The following is a 21,932-nucleotide window of genomic DNA, read 5'->3' on the forward strand; positions in this document are numbered from 1 at the left end:
TTTTATAATGAGTGGAACGTGAGAAGATGGAGAGGGGGAGAGAGATAAAGGATGAATTGAGAGAGGGGTCTGAGGATGAGACCCCACCACTAAAACACAATAAGCTAAGCTGAAAGGAATGTCATGCCTTAATGGGATTTCACAGCAGAAAACTCTCTTCTTCATAAGATGGCTCGATCTTTTTTAAAAGAAGCACAACTGTGGTAGAAAACTTTCTCTATGAACTGATTCACCAATGGAGAGCATTATTCAAAATAAGCAATGGGTAATGAAGAATGCATTTGCCTGACGCTTATTAAAATGGAAATTATAAAATTATGGACGATGACAAGAAAAATGTGTTATTGATGACAAGGAAAAATATGTTATTGATTACACAGTTAAAATACAACAGATACTTGTAGATACCTCATGTGTAGAAAATCAATAAATAATATGTTTTAAATAAACATGACAGATCCAATCAGATGTAGGTCTATTTACATAAAACATTGTCTTTCTGCAAAAATCTCAAACCAAACTTGTTATGTTCCAGTGATTGCTGTGCGTTTGTGCCGTGGCGTCACTGATCCTCTGTGTTCCCAGTGTTCAGAGTGTTAGCAGCTGCCAGGAGTGAGGAGAACAGAGAATCCGGTCTTTGCTTCAGCACATCTGGGTGATCTAGCTCTGCTACCTGTCAAAGGCAACACATGCTATCAGGGTGGGTCCATAATTACATGAGCTGATCTTTGTTTACTGTACTGTGTGTTTGTTTCACCTCTCCATTTTCCATGACCAGAATACGATCTGAGTTGGTCACAGTGTTGATACGATGGGCTATGGTGAGCATGGTGCAGTCATGGAAGGCCTCTTTGATGGTGTTCTGGATGAGACCATCTGTCTCTGCATCGATGGACGCTGTGGCCTCGTCCAGCAGAATGATCTGTTGGACAGCAGCAGCAACAAGTGTGAATGAGGTGACTGTTTTGCAAAGATGAGTGTTGCAAATTTTCCCACGCTGTATAAATAGCAACCTCTGGTGGACTAAATAATAGAAACATTTGAACCCCTGCTTGATAGTAAAGCATCACACAGCTTTCTCTGCTGTGTTCCTTACACTACTGTATCAACACATTTAGTTTTTTGTATTTAAGAGTTTTTCCTTATAGTTTAGTGTAATATATAGTTGTCTATTTGAGTTCAGGCCAGCTAGTAATTGTTTCATGAGCTAGTTATTATTTAGTTTGTATCATTGATTTTTGATTATGTATCATTTGTGTCACAGAAACCATGGTTTGGACAATAATAATTCAAAATCTTTGCCAACATTTCAGAACAATTGAGAGCTGAGATGATACCATAAATAAAGTGTACACGTACTGGTCAGTGACACTAATATTGTCGTAGTGTGCAAACAAACATGGACAAACCTTGGAGTTACGGAGCAGTGCTCTGGCCATACACATTAGCTGTCTCTCTCCTACAGAGAAGTTCTCTCCATTCTCGTGCACTGGTGCCTGTAGCGACCCCTCCAGCCTGGAGATCTGAGACACAACACAACATAGCATCACTTTTATTACTGCAAATACAACTTCTACAAGAGTAAAACAGACCGACAGTGATCAAACAGCCCATTCATGGAGCAGCTTAATTAACAAATGAGGAAAGTTAGATAAGAAGGTCCGCTCTAACCACACACTGCAATAAAAAACTGTAAATACACTGCGCTTCACATTTTGCTAATGTCATACCGAGTCCTTCATGTAGGTTTTCTCCAGTGATGCCCAGATCTCCTCATCAGTGTAGTTATTAAAAGGATCTAGGTTGTACCTGTAGGGAAACATATGCATTATTATAACTGGGTAGAGAGAAAAAGTCTGTGGAGATCAGGATTGGCTTCAGTTACCTGACTGAGCCGATGAATAAGACGGGATCCTGGGGGATGATGGACAACTTGCTGCGCAGATCCTGCAGACCGATGGCCATGATGTCCACTCCATCTATTAGGATGTTTCCTGCAGCTGGCTCAACCAACCTGAACAGAGCCACGCCTAAAGAGGACTTCCCTACAGACCAAGAGCAGAGAGTAGCTAAGATATAAACCCTCTCTGTTTGGAGAGGTGAGGTTTCCCTCATGGTCATACAGTCCTGGCTTCCTTTCAAAATGCAAACCCAAAGATGCTGCTGCTACACAGTTTCCTACCAGTAAGTGGACTTCCCATTTACAGTAAGGTTATGACGAACAAGTGCCGGTGTAAAGGTCTTACCAGAGCCTGTTCTGCCCACAATGCCCAGCTTCTCTCCTGCTTGGATGGTGAAATTGAGCCCGTTCAGGACGATGGGTGTATTCTCTCTGTACCTCATCTTATAGTCCTGGAAGGTGATCGCTCCACTCTTTGGCCAGTTTTCTGGGATACTGACCTCCTTTATGTGTCTGGGGGCCTCAGGCTTGCAACTCTGCACAAAACAAACATGAATTACTTTGATGAAACTTAAGCAACTCCACTTCCAAGAGGTCCAAGTCAGACAAGGGGGCTGTGTTTAAATGGTTCTTATTATTTTTGAAGGCAATGAAGCCTGGAGGCTCACAGTGACATATTCCAGTATCCTCTCCACCGAGTTGAACCTCGCCTCCACCTCTGTCGACTGCCTGACTACGTATTGAAGCATGCCTGTCAACTGGAAAACACACAAACATACCGTACTGTAAACACAGAAGTTGCATTTACATTGGTTTTACAGAGATCAAGCCTCTGTACTGATGTACCTGTATGGTGTAGGACATTGCCAGGCCTTTCAAGGATGGACTGATGGTGTCATTACTGCTGAGCACCACGAACAGAGACACAAACAAGGTCATAGACGCAGCCATGGAATCCAGGCAGAAGGAGAGCCAACGCGTCCCAGAGTGAAAGAGTAAATAGTGGTTGGAGTTGGTGTCATTCAGGGACTTGAACCTTAAACATAACAAAGGACAGGTCAGGGTTTGTCAACATCACCTCAACCCAGCTATTAATAGTCTATTATGGCCCCGAGAGCATCACATGCTGCAACTTAAGGAAACACATATCAGTATACACAACATGGGCAAATAACAGAATCTTGCTGCAAGTGACACAGATAAGAACAGTGCGCCAAGGGGACAGAGCACCTGTTAATTTCTTTTTTGGCTTTTTTTTCCCCACTAACCCTAACCCAACGTAGAGAGACAGGGATCTCAGGGTCAGAGAAAAGAGGAATGACATGCAATAAAGGATCCAGCTGAACAGGTTACTCACTTTTAGTTACTCACTTCCTTTGTTGTCTGTGCTACTTGCAGTGCATGTGTTGTTTAACTGATTGATACTACTAAGACAGCAGAAAAAGCACTGTAACTAAGACATTAGCCGTTACTCCTGTCTGCAGAGATGCGAAGCTGGAAAGGATACAAACACAGAACAAGGTTCTCAGAGTCTGAGAGTATTTCATAATGAGTAACTCTGGTATCTTACAGTTCTATGTGGCTGTCCCTTGTGTTGTAGGCATGAATGGTGCTGAGGCCCTGCAGGGTAGAGGTGGTGAGAGAGATGCAGGGAGACCGACTGATGTTCTCCATCCTCTTCATCTGGCGGATGCTCTTCTGGAAGATGCTGCAGAGAAATCACAACTGATATTGTGACTTCAAACATCTCTTTACTGTTTGGAGATTTTGTAAACACTTCATTATTTCCCTAGAGTCGGTTGCAATTAACTGTATGTGTTGAATTGTTTTGACTGAAATGATAGGAACTCACAAGAGGATGAGGGTAAATAAGGCTCCAATGATAACCACGGCTATAAGCAAGAAGGGGAAGACGGCTGAGATGATGACAATGGTAAAGGTGATCAATAGACTGAACTGCAGGAAGGGGTCCAAGTGGAGGGGAAGCACAGTGTCCACCTCCTCCTGATCTTTAGCGAAGCGGTTGAGAATGCGGCCCGCTGGCGTCGTGTCAAAGAAACTCATGGGACTGTCAATAATCTGAAAGAAACAAAGAAAAACCTTCCTAATGAGTGACTCATTGGTGGTTACTGTGAGCACAGGCCTGAAACAGTTTTTCAAAAATATTAGCAGATGATGAGACGTGTTTATAAATCATTACATATTCATTGATCTTATGATGCAAAATACTGTGACATGCAAAGTCATAGAGTCCAGAGTGTGAATGTTTGATGTTACATTACCTTCCTGAACATGGTGTTGTGGAGGTTGCAGGCAGCATTCAAGGTGACGTGAGTGTAGATAAAGCACTTGATGACAGCAAGGATCACCATGGCGACCACCAACATGCCATACACTAGTTGGTAGACGTGCAGGTCTGGGTTTTGTGAGATGTCGCCCTTGTCTGCAGTTGTGCTGTTTTGGGACTGGGACAGAACAGAACATGTTAAAGAGAACCAATTAAGTATTTTAATTGTAAGAAGGATTTCTGTGGGAGTGGGAGTACTCGATATACAAGATAGTGACAGAGATAGGAAATACCGTAATACACACTCAATTTGCTCACGTATGATCAGTCAGTACACACATCTCTCGCAAATTCAGTGCTGATACAGAATCAATAATTACAGTCAAATCTGACTGTCTGCAACCCGATGCCTGTGTCTACGTATAGTTCCTTTGAGGCTGGACACTGTGTGCAGTTAACCTAATGAAAAAGGTCCATACCAATTCAGTGTGAAAAGGAACACAAATAAGAAAAGGTGTTGAATAAAAACTACCTTTTCACACTGTTAAGGTCAGATAACAATGAAGCATAGCCTGTGCCATTGTGTTCATGGGAGTTCAGCTGACCTCCATCGATACAACCACACGGATGAAGAGTGTGGTTCATGGGGAACATGGATATGAACACAAAGTGCCTGATGGAGCATTACTGCCTCCAACTGTGAGTGTGGGGGGAGTGAACACTGAGAACACTTCACCTTTCAAAAAGGGCAGGTGTGTGTGTGAGAGAGAGAGAGAGAGAGAGAGAGAGAGAGAGAGAGAGAGAGAGAGAGAGAGAAAGATGTATTGGTTAGTATTGGTTCTCACCCCGTCTCCCTGTTGCAGCCAGTAGCTGAGCCAAAAATTGCTGAAGGCTGTGCAACCGATCATCAGGAAGATGCTCAGGATGGTGAGGAAGATGAAGAAGTAGCCTGCAGCGACAGAGCGACACAGTCATGAAGCATGTTACACAGGTGTGAGTTGTTAAAGCAGAAGTAAGCGATCCGCTCGTTTTGGCTAATGCTGCGTTCCAGGCAGGCTTTTGAAACCGTAAGTTACAGCTTCAAGTCACAACTTATGACTTTGTAGCGTTCCACGCAACCCGTAACTCGTGTTTTTCCGACCCGTGAACTCGTACCAGATCGAACTGGTACGACTTCACAGGTCGGAAAAACACGAGTTACGGGTTGCCTTGAACGCACCATAACGTCTTGTCAGCCGACGGAGTTGGCAGCCCCCGCCCTCGTCATGGATCTATTGGTCCTCGTCCCTACGTCACCACATTCACGCGCATCCCTTGGCTGCACACACAGCCCTTCATGCCGTTCTCTCTCCTCATTGGATAAAGCTTGTAGGATACAAGAAAAGTTTTCTCAGAGCAGAGTGACTGACAGACCCGTGTTTCGGACCAAACACTCTATGTAAGTGATTGCCATCGAAGATATAACTATTTAAGACTTATATTAACACAAAAATCCCGCTTACTTCTGCTTTAATTATTGTATAGCATTATGCCAGCAATGTGTAAGAGTGAGTGAGTGAGTGTGTGTGTGTGTGTGTGTGTGTGTGTGTGTGTGTGTGTGTGTTGTATCGGACCTCCAGTTGCCTGGGAGTACTGGTGGTAAATTCTCCAGGAGACGGCACCTTCTGTGGAGGATTCCTGTCTGACCAGCTGATCTTCAGCACTGACAATGGCTGAAACGAATGAGAAGCTTTTCAGAAAATCATGATTTCAGTCACTTTTATTTCATCATGCATGTGTCTTGAGTAAGTGCATGGTGTTCCAACAGAAAAACCATATTCAAAAAACAACTGTGTTACCGCATACCAGCTCCATTGAAGATCCAGTCCTTCAATTACTTGCTACAGTCACAACAGTGGAAATGTAAAGTGTTTTGAGTTCACACAACTACAGAAGGATCATTATTATGTTATACAGTATTTAGACCTAAGGGTGAGAAATGTAGCCATCTGTCTGGATTTTAAATCTGCTGCAGTATTTGCCGCAGTGTTTATAGCTGTGCTCAGCAGTCACACTCAAAGGCTGAATTACAGTCCAACCGTCCTTATAAAAGGGGCGAGACATGATAATTGTTTAAATGTGGGGATAGCAGTGTTTATTCTTTCTCCTGGAAGGCATTAATAGTGTTGCACATGTTTGCTGTAAACATGAAAAGTGACAGAAATAGTGTGAATAAAGAGTGAACGTGTGAATTCACACTTCGTTTCTTTTTGGAAAAAGTTGTTGGACACAGTTTCCACTTTCAGTGTTGGAAACGTGGGAGGAAGGAGGAATGGGGAGGCTGCTCATTCATCCAACAGGCTCCTCTGTTGAAGCATCAGCTGTTGATGGCTTAACTCAGGTTAGGGTTATATTAGGGTGATTGCATTGCACCTGATCCCCGATTGTAATTATCTCTATATACTTACATTTCTGGTCGGGTGATGATACTCCATCGGCTATTTCATCTGACATGTCAAACACTGAAAAGAAGCAGATGCCAGTCACTTTGCTGCCATGAACCACACAGGATCTGAGCCACCTGTCTCCTGTGCTGGTCCAGTGAGCACAACAGAAATGCAGCTGGGTATAAAGGACATGCCATCTGTCTATTTTGTGCTCATAAAACAATAGTGTAATCACAGTATAATGACACTGGTTGTAGGTTTATTTCCCTGTCTGGTTTTGCTTTTCATACCTTGCTTTGTCCTCATTGGCTTTTCTTTTGTCACCTGTTGTTGGCTTTTCACCTGGATGGACTACTGGCACTACTGTACCTTTAGCCTGCTTGGTTAAACATTGGCCCTTTTAAAAGCCTGTTACTGATGCGTGTGTGTGTAGACACTTTGCTCCACTGAGAGCTGTGCCCAGATTGTTATAACCTGGAATAACCTTCTTTTATGGATAACCAACAGTTGTCCTACCACTACTATAGAATGAACTTTATGAACTTTTATTTATTCATTTTCAGCTCTCTAACGATGAATTGAGGCATTACAAATGATCTCAAATATATATACTTTTTGGTCATCACACTAACAAACATTTTTTTCCTACCTGGGTTAACTATCCCACTGTCTGCGCGATGTCTTGGCTCAGCTTCCTTCAGCTGGGCTGCATCTTCAGGTGATGTAGCCTCCTCTTCATGAGTCTGTAAACAATAAGTATAAAAAACAGAAATGCTGCTGAACCAATGGTAAATGCTAAACCTGACATCTCTCCATGGCTGAGTCACAGTGTATAAACAGTGTAGCAGCAATACTGGAAAAAATTATCCGCATTATAACTTTGAAAAAAACTGCTCCATTTGTTTAAATGTTGCTGAGCCAGTAAAATAATAAAGAAGATGGTAAAACAATAATGAAGTGGGGAAAAGGTTTTATAGCTTGTAAAAGTTTTACAGCTTGTGAGAATAGCTGAACTACAGAACATTTTTTGTTTGTGCAGAAGGTTTTTGTGGCGGTCTCACTTCGGACTGCTCCATCTGGTAGTTCGTGATGAGCTGAGCATAGCGTCCATTGGCTTTCATCAAGGCCTGGTGGTTTCCAGCCTCCCGGACCTCCCCGTCCTCCAGAACCAGGATGTCATCACAGAACTCCAAGTACTAGAAAACATGAGTGAGATAACAGCAGCAGACACTGATTATTGTTTTATGATTTATCACAGTAGAGAGGTGTAGCTCTTACTATTTAGGATTCATTGTGCTAAAGCATAAAGCAGGGTCTATAGTCATTTCCTACCAGAAGCTGGTGTGTAACCAGTATGATGGATTTTCCCTTCAGCTCGTTCTTTATGCATTCTTCAAAGATATGTTTTCCCACATGGGCGTCGACAGCGGATAGCGGGTCGTCCAACAGGAAGATGTCCTTGTTGGAGTAGACGGCTCTGGCCAGGCTGACCCTCTGCTTCTGCCCCCCCGACAGATTGAGCCCCCGCTCCCCAATCTGCCAGCAACAAAGAAAAAAATTACTAAAACCCCACTAAGGCTACAAGTCTGAACATCTTATTAATTACAACAATGTAAATGTGGAGCAGGAAGAAACTGACAGTGAAGACAACCCACACGGAATGAACCTATAGGGTTGAATATATGTGACATACATCAAATTGGCCGTTTTCATATATACGCATATACGCTATATATATATGGTGCATATATGCACATAGGTTTCATATATGCACATATATCCTCATGAGGATATATGCGCATATATCCTCAGCATATATGCGTATATATGAAAACGGCCAATTTTATGTATGTCACATATATTCAAACCTATATTAAAACCTATAGGTTCTTTCCGTGTGGGAAAGGAGCACTCACAGCTTCAAGCTGAGCTGGATGGTACATTTGTGTAATTTGAAGATTGTTTACTCCTTGATCATCTTGTTATTATCTCTCTATTTTCACATGCTCTCTGTTTGTTGCAAATGGGACACTGATTGATTGTTCAGGCTTTTGTTACCCTTAGCATCCATCTCCAGCCCTGTTCACTTCTCCCTGCCTGTTTATCCCTATAGCTTCCTGAACCTGCCATTCTCCATCAGACCACTAGATGTCCTCTGACTTTCATCCTGTCTTCAATTTCACCTCTTCACTTGTTTCCCATAACTCCCCTGTCACCTCATCAGTGGCCTTGAATAAACAAGAACATTTACTGTTGCGCTTTCTTCATCGCGTCACATATTTGTTACTTTTAAGATGGAGATGTGTCACAAAAGAGGGAATATAACAAGCCTGTAAAACCCAACACATTGTAAAACTAGTGGTTTCCAACATTTTTGGCCTCTGACATTGTACAAACAGCAGCGTGTAGTCTCATGACCCTTAATTAAATTGTTTAATTGGTGCCCCTGTTTGTATAAATGTATGTATATAAAATAGATCAAACTAGGTCCAGGTCCAGAAGCCCCAACAATGACCTGCTTCATCTGTTGCTTCAATATTCTAACCATGTCATATTCATATACCTAATAATACAGAAATGTGCTATTGTTTTGTGATATGATATGGTAGGCTATTATATTATGAAAAAAAGAAAATTTTCTCAGTAATCTCAACCAAAACATAAAAACAAGTGATGTTCATGTTCATACATGTAAACGAGCAGCACCTTTGATTCACATCGATCCATGCCAAACTTGACTCATACTTTCAAGTCAAGTCAAGTCAAGAAATCTTTGTTGACCCCAGTAGGCAAATACTTTGCCATAAACAGATTGTGCAGTGAAACTGTAAAACTCTAACTTTAGAATATGAGGACTTTCTGTTGCTCCAGCATGGACAAAAGTCTATTAAAGTTTTTTAGGGTGTTCACACAACAAGGACTGATCCATACCAGCTCTCACATCAGTGTATAATAATAATAATAATAATAATACATTGGATTTTTATAGCGCTTTCAAGGACCCAAAGCCGCATTACAAAAGACAAGAGGAGGGTAGTGACAGACAAGGGGGAGGGACAGAGGACAACACAACATAAGTATAACGGTAGTTGGGGGTGAGAAGTGTCATTAGAAGGCAGAGGGGGCTGATGGGAAGGGAGGATAGGGGAGATGAGTAGGGTTTGGGCATGGATGTATTATATTAACGGGTTTGGGAGGAGAGGATGGAGGTGAGGTCAGGTGGTTACGGGTAGGGGAGGTTGTAGGCTTGAGAGAAGAGGTAGGTTTTCAGACGGGATTTGAATGTGGGGAGTGTGGGAGAGTCACGAACAGATTGGGGGAGGGAGTTCCAGAGACGGGGTGCTGTGCGGGAGAAAGCTCTGTCACCGAAGCTTGTATGATACGTTTCATTAAGAGTGTCAGTCAGAGGCACTTTTTAGTGTTGAAATGTTGACATTGTATTCTTGAAAGTTTGTCTTACCAACTGTATCTTCAGACATTGCATATGTCTATACTTTAAATAATCATTTAAGTGCATTTAAACCAGTCCATCTAGAAATAGGGAGAGAGAGAGCTCTTACCTCTGTTTGATCACCAAATGGGAGGATTTCCAGGTCGGCTCTGAGACTGCAGACATCCACAACTCTGTCATATCTGAGCAGGATCAAAACAAGAGTGTGAACTCTCTCACAGCTAAAGGACAACTATGTTCAGTGTATCCACAGTACCATTTCATGGCATAATTAGGTAATTTCATCCAAATAATAATCATATTTAAAGGTAGGGTTGGGGATCTTATTCTGTGGCATTTTTTACTTAATTACTTGAAATCCTCTCTACACCCCGATTGCAACCAAGTAATTTAATGCTTTTCACAAAAATGAAAAAAGTCAGTCACCTATGGAACGAACAAGCCTGGAAAAACACCATCCAATCATCTTTAATGTGACATTCACAATGATTGGATATTGATGTGTCAATCAAACCACTCTTCCTGCACTAATTGCGTGCGCGATCAGAGTCCTCAACGAGTTACGACCGCGGAAAAGCTGGATGTTGGGTGGTTTATTGTGATGTTAGGTGTTTTCTTTCACGTGAATAAGCCATGAGAAAAGCCTGGAGGAAAGTTAGCGATGCTGCGCATTGTCGCGCCACGAAGGCGATACTTTGTGGCCCAATGTAATCCAAATATGAGCTACGCGGCTTTCCACAATACCGTCGCATGTAGCGAGGCGCCCAGCCTGTGTTCTGGAGGCGTGGCTTCAGAGAGAAGTCTGAGGAAAGGGGCTTGGCCTTTTATCTGTTCATTTTCAATGGCCCGCTAGAACCATTTTTCCAGGATCTCCAACCCTACCTTTAACTTAAGTGAACTGTTGCTCATGCACATGCTAAATGAGAAAATACAAGGCTCAGAAAAGCTGCATTTCTGTGGGTAGTTTCAGAAAACTAGACACTTCCCACAATATTCACTTCATGTGTATTCCTGATTACAGCCCAACTATAATGGCAAAGCACAAGTCATAAATTCCAAGTGCTGTGACTCATTAAATCCTATGCACAGGTCAGCATGCTTGCTGCATCTCTGGGAGCATGGAGCGGCTTTCCTACGAGACAGATAATAGAGATGACCTCTGCTCAAAGTAAAAGCCTGTTCAAGGCTTGTGATAACTCTCTATGTAGTTGTCTAGTAAAACACCTCAGCCATCCCATTGTTACTGTATTCAACTAGGTTCATCTGCAGCTCCTTAAAACCAATGGCAATGTTTTTTGTGTGATTAATTACTTGGCCTGATCAAAAGGTTCCCCCATCAAGATATTTTCTTGTACAGTCCCATGGAATATCCAGGCCTGCTGGGAAACGTAGGCAAATGTCCCTTCAGCTGTGAGAGAGCCCTGAAGAAGGTGCATCTAAAACAAATCAACAAATGACCATAAGAAACTATGTTTAGACTTGCATGTAGACATAATATAACACAAATAAAGAGTACTAATTTGTGTAACAGCGGCAGAGAATAAAATGGCAGAAAATTAGGATAAATAAAAATGACCAAAAAAAAAAACAAGATAAGAAAGTAAAGCAAAAGTTTAACCAACTTGTTCCAAAATGCTGGAAATCAATGACGTCTTTCCACTCCCCACGTTGCCACAGACGCCGAGCAGGTTGCCCTTCAGAAAATACCACATCCATTATAAGTCCACCTTCAGTCTGATCATGTTAACCTCATTTATTCATATAAGTGGTAAAACACCTTTGGCAGTGTGAAGGAGATGTCTCTCAGGGTTGCCAGTGCCACAGCTTCAGTCTTCTCCTCATGGAATGCCCCATCCAGCTTGTGTCCCTTCACTTCACTGTCAGTGCTGGACGGGCTGTCCGTTCTGGTCCAGGCAAGTGTGGCGTTCTTCATCACTATGGCCGAGTCGCTGCCTTTACTCTGCGTCAGGTACGGCTCTGGGTTCTGGAGCATCAATATTCCCTAAAACAGCCACACATTGTATTCAAAAGCTTTTCTCTGTTAGTGACCACAGTGAGCACTAGCATTAATAACTGCAATGAGTAATACTAAACTAACAAACAGGACAATGCCTCTGACTGCTTTAAAAACTGGAAGGGTGTGAAACAACATTCATAGGTACATTAAAGCCTTATTGAACCCTACATATTAAAACATTCTACATGCTGTTAATTATATTGAAATAAATGAAGATGCAAAACAATATCTGTTTCTCTGTGTGATTCTGTGGACTACTAAAGCCCATTCAAATGTGATAACTAATCACCAAAAATTAAGATACAGTATTATAATCCAACAAACTGTCCTGTGACAGAAGTAGTGGTGAGTGTTTACCCTCAGTCGTTTTATTGCCACAGCAGCCTCAGCCAGAGACTTCACAGACAAGGGCAGCAGAGCCAGGCAGAACCTCATGGCGTTGAAGATGGCGATAGTGGTGAAGGCCTGGTATCAACATAAGAAGTTATGCTTAACCACAGAAATCCCAAAGTCAGAGGCGATGGTTGTTCTGGTACTCACTTCAGATGTGTTGAGGCTTAGGCCCAGCACGGTGTGCACTATGAAGGTGAAGGTGGTGGCGAAGGTGGGGATGATGCTTGCGATGCTGGTGTTAACATTTTGGATATAACTGACATACCGCAGTTTATTCTTCTCACTTTTCCTCAAAGCTGTGAGAGACAAGACCACATATTTATTCAGATATCAGAGATAAATTTAAACCTTTACCACTTAATTCATTTTCCAACACATTTACTGACCCTCACTGTAACCAGTATCTAGTCCAGTAACTGGACTGGATTTTTAAAAAATACAGTTTAAGACCTGTGACCTATTTTAACAATGTGTGAAACTGAGTATCATAAATGCAAAAAATGCATCATTATAACACTACACACAAGTGCAACAATAGTGTTACAAAGTACAATTAGGGTGCAATGATTCTATCACACGAGCAATATCACTGTGATAAATGGAAATACTCAGCTGCCTTATATAATTTGTTGAATAAGTTGAATATTTACATTTGAAGCCAATATGCACTCTTTTTTTTAGCAAATACAGTTTACCCTTTTTAGTAGAAATAGAAAATGTGTATGTGAAAAGACTCTAACACACATACACATACATAGACTCAAGCAGACAATGTGCAAACAAAGAGGAGTGCCACATCCCCAACCCCCAGGGTAAATTGATCATAAAATAAAATAACATGTTGAAGCAGAGATCAGCTGTCTCACAGACAAATACAGTATAGGCTTGACTACTGCAGCTTCTAATGCAGTGACCTAAACTAAATGAAACAGTGTTGCTGTCTCATCTCCAACCTCTTGTGGAACATGGTTATTTAAACTTATTTTACAAACTGACATAAAATGTATTATTTCAATGATTTTTCCCCCCAACAGTTCATACCTGCAATTGCCTTTTCAAATGAATTTTCCCAGGCGTACATCTTAATGAGTTTGATGCTGTTGAGAATCTCGTTCATAGTGCGAACACGGCTGTCTGTTATCGCCATGGTTTTCCACCTGAACATGTTAATGAGTCTGACCAGCGAAATCTGACAGAAGAGGAAAACATCAAAACATTAATATCAGTTTTTCAGTGAGGTGAGACACATAAATGTCTTATCTTACATCATGATAAGTAAATGTGTTGTTTCACCATGATTGTTAACTTTTGATAATTGTATAATTATTGTAATTTTGTATTGTATAAATATTGTTTTTGCTCTGTTTGAGATTAAAACAAGACCCATTTATTCTCCACTGCCCAAACACTGTATGTAATTATAAAAGTGTCCATTAATGAATTATACAGACCTGTATGGGGAAAAAGAGGATGTAGATGCAGACTCCAGTCAGTGCGGTGAAGCCCAAAATGTAGCAGGCGTAGATTACGCATGCAACAAAGAGCACCGGGGAGGATAGCAAAAAGCTCCCAAATATTACTGCCTCAAATAATTTGTGACCGTCGTTGGCCAAAACATTTATCATCTGGATGAGAGAGACAGAGACATCAAAATTATTGCACTGCCAAGGTTCAAGGTGTCTTTATTATCCCCAATGGGGCAAGATGCTTGAACTTCAACTTGAGTATCTTTTCTAACTAAAAATGTTTAGAATAAATTTTATTCTAAAGGCTGAGGCCAGGTAACAGTGTTGTTGTCTCTTTCCACCTCCTCTCTCCCTTGCAGTGATCAGTGCATGGATGTATTATAGGATCAGTGCATGGATGTATTATATTAACGGGATCAGTGTAGGCGGCTTGTTAAATGATTGTGTTCCAGTGTAATCAGTACACCTGAAACTCATCCAGTCAGAAACGTTCCGCGGTGCAAAATAAGTGCGATTAAAATGCGTTAATTTTTTTAACGCGTCATTTTTTGTGTAATTAATTAATCGTAATTAACGCGCTAAAGTCCCGGCCCTAGAATAAAATCTTTCACCACAAATGCTTACTACTTATACTTGTACTACCAATAATAATTATAATAATAATAAGAGTAACAATAATGCTTAATCCAGTCCATCCTTACAACTCTTGAATACACACACCAGTTCACATTTGCTGATGGGGTTATGCTATGTTGTTATGTTTCTTGTCTCATTGGTGTCTGTGCATTTTGACCTTTTGTCTGTTTACTGGACCCTGAATTCCTGTCTGTGAATTTCTGGATTTGTTCGTCTTTTTCCGCGGTTCTGACTGTTGCCCTCCTTACAGTACATTCTACTTTTTGTAAATAAAATCATGAATCTAATTGCACTCGGTCCTCCCCCCTATGTTTCTTGCACCCGGTGTGACCGACAGTCTATACAGTACCTCTCCCATTGAACGGTTGCCCAGCGCCCGCAGAGAGATGACTTTCTGAAAGGCCACTGAAGAGAAGGCACCTTTCAGTCTGACAGCTGTGCGCAGGTTCAAGGCCCACAGCAGGGAAATCAGGAAGGCTTTGCAGAACTCTGATGTGAACAGAGCAATGGATAGACCGACTCCTGTGGACACTGTGGATTTCTCTGGGTCACTTACGTAGTTTAAGATCTGATTGACTATAACACCCTGAAAAGACAAAGACATTCGTAACACTTCAAACAACCATCAAGGACAGCGAACAGTATTTAACACCATAAACATTATTGTTTTTGCAGGTAAGTTCATTGTGTTCTTGGGTTTAAAAGTAACCTAAGTTCAGAGTATCATTGTACTCACAGTAACATTAAATAAACACTAGTTAGTGGTAGTTGGCAGTTTCAGCTGTGTAAACAAGGGAACTAGCTTTTCTGCTAACATCAAATAACTGTTTGAACATAAACCACATTATTATCTCCTGACAGTAAAAGAGGTTCAGTAAAACCACTTTGCCGTGTCCTTTATAAAAGTTTACTGTATGAGTAATACAACCTCCATGACACCATCATGCATAAAGACTCTGTTGGCTCTCCAAAAACTGTTCATTCACCATTATACATAATGAATTCAGGGAAAAAAATGCATAAAGGTTTTTCCTATCCAGCACTAACATTAATACAGCCCATACTGTACAGAGATGCAATGTATGGCGTAGAAAACCTGACAATGATGTGATTTGTTGCTATTTATGTTGCCTATGGGAATGTAGTATTATCACAAACACTCACTGGCCAGTTTATTAGGTACACCCGTTCAACTGTGTCTTAATGCAAATATCTAATAGGCCATGAAGAAATTATCAAGATGATCAGATGAAGTTTAAAGAGATTATCAGAAAAGGGAAGAAAGGGACTTTTGACTTAGAAACTACTCGGATTTTAAACGTTTAAAGTGTCTTTGAGATGGATACATATACAGTATATGTGACATTAGTCTTCTATGATATGAACATTTGCACATAATTATTCTTTGTATGGACCCAAAATGCCAATATACGTTTTCAATTGTTACAATTTCTATATATATTTTATAACTATATGGTTTTTAGTACTGTACCAATATAGCAGTTTTATTTTAATTGGCTTTTATGTTGTTATGTCAACCTCGAGAGTGCATCGGTTTCTACCTTTGGCTTTTATGTTGTATTTCCACGAAACAACATCTCAGAATAAGCTTTTGTTCTACTATCTGACAGCGCTTGCTATTTCTTTTACCTCTCAAAAAGATTTTATAATGAGGCTATAAATTGCAGTGCAGTGTTAAAGATTAAACCTGTTTTTTTTTTTTTGGGGGGGGGGGTTCAGTGCTTGTCAGTTTTACTTGTGATTCTTTACAAAAGAGGATGTCCTCATGAACAAGGTATCAGTCACAGGTTAGGTGTTAATGAGTTATGCAGTAGGTAGTTGATGATAAGACCTTTCCCTTGTAAATGAGGTTTCAGGTGCTTTAAGCTCAGAGAACTACATTTTGCCAAGAAAAATTACTTTTACATTGGTGAGATATTTTTGCAATGGGCTGAATGTTTTATTTTAGTCAAAGATCTAAATACCAGTTTTCTTTTTCTTTCCTTTTCTTTTTAGCACTCACCGGCCCAAGAAAGGCAGCCACCATGACAAGAACACCAACCATGACGGACAGAATCAGCCTGGTTCTTTGAAAACGAAGGATCACACGAACCAGCGAGGCTTTCTCCAGGCCGACCTTCGCCACTTCGTCCTGCCAGAGTCTCTGAAGCCTGCACGCACACAATCAGAAGACATATTCCTAGATTACCTGTACTCACATGTCAGAGAGCATGAAGCCGTTACTTCAGAAATCATTTTCTGTATATATGAGTTACATCAATTAGGGTTACTGTCTATAAATATAATACATCACTTGCACTATTATGTCTTTAGAGAACCATTTTGAAGTAACACATGGAGAGTCATACCTGTCTCCACTGGTAGTAGCAGCATCCACAGGTGAGAGGCTGAGGGAGTCCATGTCCAGCCTATTCCTGAACATAGCCCACATCATGGGCGTCATCCAGGCAAAGGTAGTAAAGGAAAAGAAACCCGCATTGTCCAAAGGGTGGGACCTAAACAATGAAACATCACTTGATATAAGCTCTGCAATAAGCATAAGACACAGCTATGATTGTGTCAAGCATCAATGAGACTGACTCTGAGGAGGACCAGCGGATGGGTTTGAGGGTTTGAAGGCTCTGTTGGTATTTTCTGAAAGGGGAAGGGTGGGGTATTTCATAGTCATGCATATCAGCATGCCCTGGACTGGAAACCTCAGATCCAGTTCTCCACCTGATACCATCCACTTCCTGGAGAGTCAGAAGCCAGAAGAGACCGGGTCAGAGAATTAGACGCTCAGAGTTGAACAGAGAAACAACAGGTAGAAAAGGAGGAGAGACAATCTCAGGAAGTGAAAGCAACATGAGGTCAGGAATGTTTTGCGGGAAGCTGCTGTTTCCACTGTACTTACAAAAGAGTCTGTGCGAGTGCCATTCTTCTCCAGAGAATACTCTGTCTTCATTTTGTTCTGTTCGGGTCACAACAACACACTTTTTCCTTTACAACAAAATATTTCAAGAAGAAACATTTCATGCAGCTTCATTTACAAGATACAGACATTGGATATATCTGGAGGCTGCATCTCTGCTGTTATGTAACGTGTGTTGACATGATTAGATATCTATGATGGTCACCCAATGATATACATAGTCTTACCTTATCAAGTGACATCTGAAAATGCAGAGTCATTAAATGACAGGAGTCTTTACTCTCACCTCTATTCACACTGTGCCAGAGTTCCTGCAGCTGAATTAGGTCACATGCACTGAGATGAGTGTATAACCTTTGTTATTTGAACATCAACATCTAAGCCAACTCAACTACACACAGAACAATCAAGAGAGATCTGAGATGTTTTTTTTGTTTTTTTTTTAACTCAACATTGATGACTTGAAGCTTGGTTGTGTGTTCTGTGTTAATGGTTCAAACCTATCTGAGAGAACTTCAGAAAAACCTTTAAATGTCCTGTAGCTTTAAAAAACTTGCTGTAGTCCTGTAGTATCTACATTGCAACACATAATAATTACAAATACAAACAGAAAACAACTGTGTGTAGGTTTTACAGCCCAAAAACATTTTTTTAGGTCAGAAACTAATGTTTTAGACCAAATCCAAGTTCTGACTAGTATCGATACCGTTGGCGTTTGAATTAGGTAACTTGTACAGTATAAGATGAAAGAGCAGGTTCTTAGGTAAAATGTGAGTCATTTCATCAATGTTTATTTCAAACCACCATGCTGGTACAGCTGGTCAAACAATGACTGACAGGTGGGGATGGTTGTAACACCTTTTATCTTTGTTGTTTTATTAAGTGTCATTAAGTGTCACCATCTTTCCTGGAATTTTACCCGGATTATTAGCTGCTTTTGACCTCCTGCTGAAGGTTTCCATTCATATACACCCTTCATTGGTATTTATCAGAATATGTTCTTTAATACAGCTTTCTAATGGTAGGATCCACACCACTGTCACTGCTTATTTAGCCGTCAGTGATGGTTTTTTTTTTTGTTCATACTGAACCACAGGAAGATGCTTTAGTGTTGGAACATGCACAATAAACTTATAGAGATCTATAATTTTTGGTTTGGTCTCAGTTTTTAGTTTTTAATCTCACTGTTACAATTTACCCCAGGTTGTGGCACTGGCACTCCTTGCATTTGACATCAAATAGTGAATTCTGTGATATAGTTTAAGAAGTTCAAGGCACTGCTACTTGTAGTGGACAAATGAGAGTATTCTGTGTCAAAATCTGAGAGCCCAACCATGAACACTATGCAAGTTATAGGAGCTGAGACAAAAAATGTTACAACCATCCCCGGTCTCCCCTACAATTATTATATCATTCAATAATCATTCAATAATCAATTATATCATTCAATGCTAAACCAGACCCAACGCAGCTAAACATAAAACAACTAAATTACTTCTGTATATAAGTTATTTACCTGATTAAAATACACTTATTACACTCCAGCAGATACTATGTAGATCTTAAATAAGGTGACAACCAAAATAATGTAACTCATTATCACAACTCAATTACACCTAAAGTAAAGACTTCAGTCATAACTAGACAAGGAACACTGGTCAAACCTGAACAAACTCCTGCTGTGAGGCGGCACACTGAAGTAGCGCAGTATCCTTTTTGCGGAGGACGGGAAAGACGCACTTCGGCTCATTTACACTGACTGTGAGGCTGACACTGAAGCAACATTTAACTCGTCTGATCAAAGGTTAATCTGCTGAGGGGCAGATTCCCCTCTACTCTCACTGGAGTGGGCGGGGCAGTGGCAACATTGTGCTCAAGCTTAGATAGTTTAGCTTAGATAAACACAACCATGCAAGAGTTTTAGGATACCCTTTTACAGCAGTATGCCACAACTGTCTTTGTCTTATTTGGGTTTAATTTAAAAGAAAGGAGATTTTCTTACTTGTACAGTATATTTAGCTTTGTAAGAGAATAACAGTGGAATTTTGAGAAGTTTTCACAGCAACAGAAAGGAAACATCTCAGTAACAACATAAGGACATTTAACTTGACAACCAAGCTTCAGCTTCAGAGGTAAGTGCACTGAACAGTGACGACAAATAGTGCAAATCTGCCCTCTGCTGGTGGCTGATGACAGGCTCAGTCAGGTGATCCAGAACCATGACCGAGTGTCAGCATGTTTAAAGAAGACGTGATCTCCTCTGTGAGTGAAGTGAGCAAAAGCAGGTATAGGCACAGCAACTTGACTTAACCATTTTTCTACCTGCATGCAATATAGGCAAAGTCTGATCTCCTTCTTTGTGGCAGTCTATCTGGCTTGTTACAAATGTTTACTTGACCTAAAGGGGGCTTTGTCATGCTTAGAGACAAGAGCTTTGCCTGAGAATTTCTTACTTTAGAATTTTGTGCAAAAAAAGACCAACATATCCTTTAACAGATAAATATTGACCTTGATCTACAAAATAGAATGGCGTTAGATGTAATGTTAGCATCCCAAGGAGGGGTTTGCCACATTATAGGAAGTGAATGCTGAATGTACATACCAGATATGACTGACACATGACACACGTGGTTTCTCATTTAAATGACTTCTTGATGTACAAACAGGGGAGGGTTTTAATCTATGGACCTGGTTGACTGGAGAGCAATGGTGGGCAATCTTGATAAGACTATTTACAGCAATCATAAGCATAATGGTCATATTGATGCTAGTACTGTGCTGTGTTATACCATGTGTGAAGAAATTGATTACATCTATAGTGGAGTCATCTTTTTCTATGGTACAAATGAGTACAAAGTATTATTCGGACGAAGATAGTGATGACAGCGATGTCTATGACGTGTAAAGGTTGAAGAAATGTATTCTATTCTCAATGATGTGTTGGATTGAAGCTTATGCATTTTCTACACTGATGTCTGAATAGTTTATCATAGACTAACTGATCTAGGTTGTAAATTCCTATAGGTAAAACTACAACTGGGGTAGACATTTAACACATCTGTTGAACTGTTTTATTGTCTGGAAAAGCTAGAAGTGCTTGTACTGTAGTAATGAAGTAACCAGGGTCATAAAGTGGGGTATAAGAAGGGACTGTAATCTCTGTTCTGAGGGCGCTACTCTGAACTGCTATCTGCTGTGTAGTTCTGTGCTCTGTTCCCTTCTCTATAGAGAATAAACCTGGGTCCAGTCTTGTTCTTTGACTCTCCACCGGCAGAACCAAAATTTCTGCGACAATTTATAGTTCTTCACTTATTTCCCAATAAAGTGTATCTCAACCTATTTTATCTTATCTAATCTTATTATCTTATGAATCTTGGAAATGAGTAACGGAGGGATTTAAGTCCATGAGTAACTTATATAACACAGTTCTTTTACCACCACAATAGATGTAAATTTAAAAGTAAAATGTAAAAGTGCTGCACCACCAACAACTTCACTGTCATTCAGACACAGCAGAATGAAACTGTGTTGCTTCAAGATCAAAGAGTGACTGAGTGAAACGAGACTAACTAGGACAGGACGTGCTGTGCACAATGTTAAAACAAATTTTGGACAATAGATAATCACAACAATCAGATAATTGCACAATACGACAGTATGCAAAAAATAAAGAAGCAATCATTTACTGCCGATTGTGTGTACACATTAGATAATAGCAGCAAACTGTAGATAGATATATGATACACTATCAGCACTGTGAGTAAATATGTATTCAGTGAGTCCTTGTGTGCGCAGTGCAGCTCTGACAGCGTGGTGTGTGTGTGTGTGTATGTACTTTAAAAGGAAATGACATGTATGCTGCAGTGGCATTTGCCAGAGGGCAGGAGGTTAAACAGTCTGTGGGATGAGTGGGTAGAGTTTCTGGCAGTGTGTCTGATACTAATCCCAAAAAGGTGGGAGAGAGGTCAGATGATTTTCGGAGCCATCCTCACCACTCTCTGAGAGGCCGTCTGGTCTGAAACAATGCAGCTGTCATATAAAACAGAGAGGCAGCAGGTCAGCAGGATCTTTGTGGTGCATCCGCAGAGTGTGTCGCAAAGAGGAGGGAGAGACTTTTTCTCTCCTCAGCCATGACGGTAAGTGCTGGTGCTGTTGAGCCTTCTTCATGAGGAGGATAGTGTTCACAGTCCAGTTTGGATCACTGTATCACTGTGATATGGGTTGAGTTAATGGACAACTGTCAGAAATTTTTTGGTTCAAGGTGATGGTGTCAGGGTGTTTATTTCAACTCATATTGACTGGGGCCATCACCACTTGAACTTGCCAAAGTACTGTAGTCATTTAGTGGAGGAAGACAGTCATTGCAGTGTTGCAGTCCTTCGGTTATTATGATTATGGGGTGGGGGTCTTACATGACAGCAATT

At 40.8% G+C, this 21,932-nt stretch overlaps 1 protein-coding gene across 1 annotated transcript; it reads right to left on the reverse strand.

The window, feature by feature from the left end:
- Positions 1-201: 201 nt before the first annotated feature.
- On the reverse strand, positions 202-19,320 carry abcc12 (ATP-binding cassette, sub-family C (CFTR/MRP), member 12). The gene is made up of 31 exons (XM_085767208.1): positions 19,173-19,320; positions 17,491-17,547; positions 17,178-17,329; positions 16,946-17,092; positions 16,600-16,747; positions 14,926-15,162; positions 13,926-14,099; positions 13,516-13,663; positions 12,622-12,770; positions 12,439-12,546; positions 11,842-12,066; positions 11,687-11,758; positions 11,376-11,500; positions 10,174-10,246; positions 7,946-8,149; positions 7,675-7,809; positions 7,263-7,356; positions 6,635-6,688; positions 5,801-5,899; positions 5,033-5,136; positions 4,183-4,365; positions 3,753-3,979; positions 3,471-3,608; positions 2,747-2,936; positions 2,569-2,658; positions 2,247-2,436; positions 1,886-2,045; positions 1,731-1,809; positions 1,410-1,523; positions 758-922; positions 202-673 (listed from the first exon to the last, which is right to left on the reverse strand). Exons 2-31 carry the CDS (start codon positions 17,539-17,541, stop codon positions 563-565), a joined length of 4,146 nt encoding a protein of 1,381 aa, XP_085623334.1. The 5' UTR covers positions 17,542-17,547; positions 19,173-19,320; the 3' UTR covers positions 202-562.
- Positions 19,321-21,932: the final 2,612 nt, after the last annotated feature.

The sequence above is a fragment of the Trachurus japonicus genome, chromosome 3 (genome assembly GCF_045865225.1).
Source record: "Trachurus japonicus isolate A0001 chromosome 3, Traja_1.0".
NCBI classification, from domain to species: domain Eukaryota; kingdom Metazoa; phylum Chordata; class Actinopteri; order Carangiformes; family Carangidae; genus Trachurus; species Trachurus japonicus.

Bases quoted from the DNA above. Each gene is read 5' to 3' on its own strand.
- abcc12 (XM_085767208.1), bottom strand. From the start codon at position 17,541: ATGAAGACAGAGTATTCTCTGGAGAAGAATGGCACTCGCACAGACTCT. The intron at 12,771-13,515 runs GTATGAACTGTT...TGTCTCTCACAG, and splicing joins ATTTGAAAAGGCAATTGCAG to CTTTGAGGAAAAGTGAGAAG. The intron at 6,689-7,262 runs GTAGGAAAAAAA...GCTTCTTTTCAG, and splicing joins CAGTGGGATAGTTAACCCAG to TGTTTGACATGTCAGATGAA.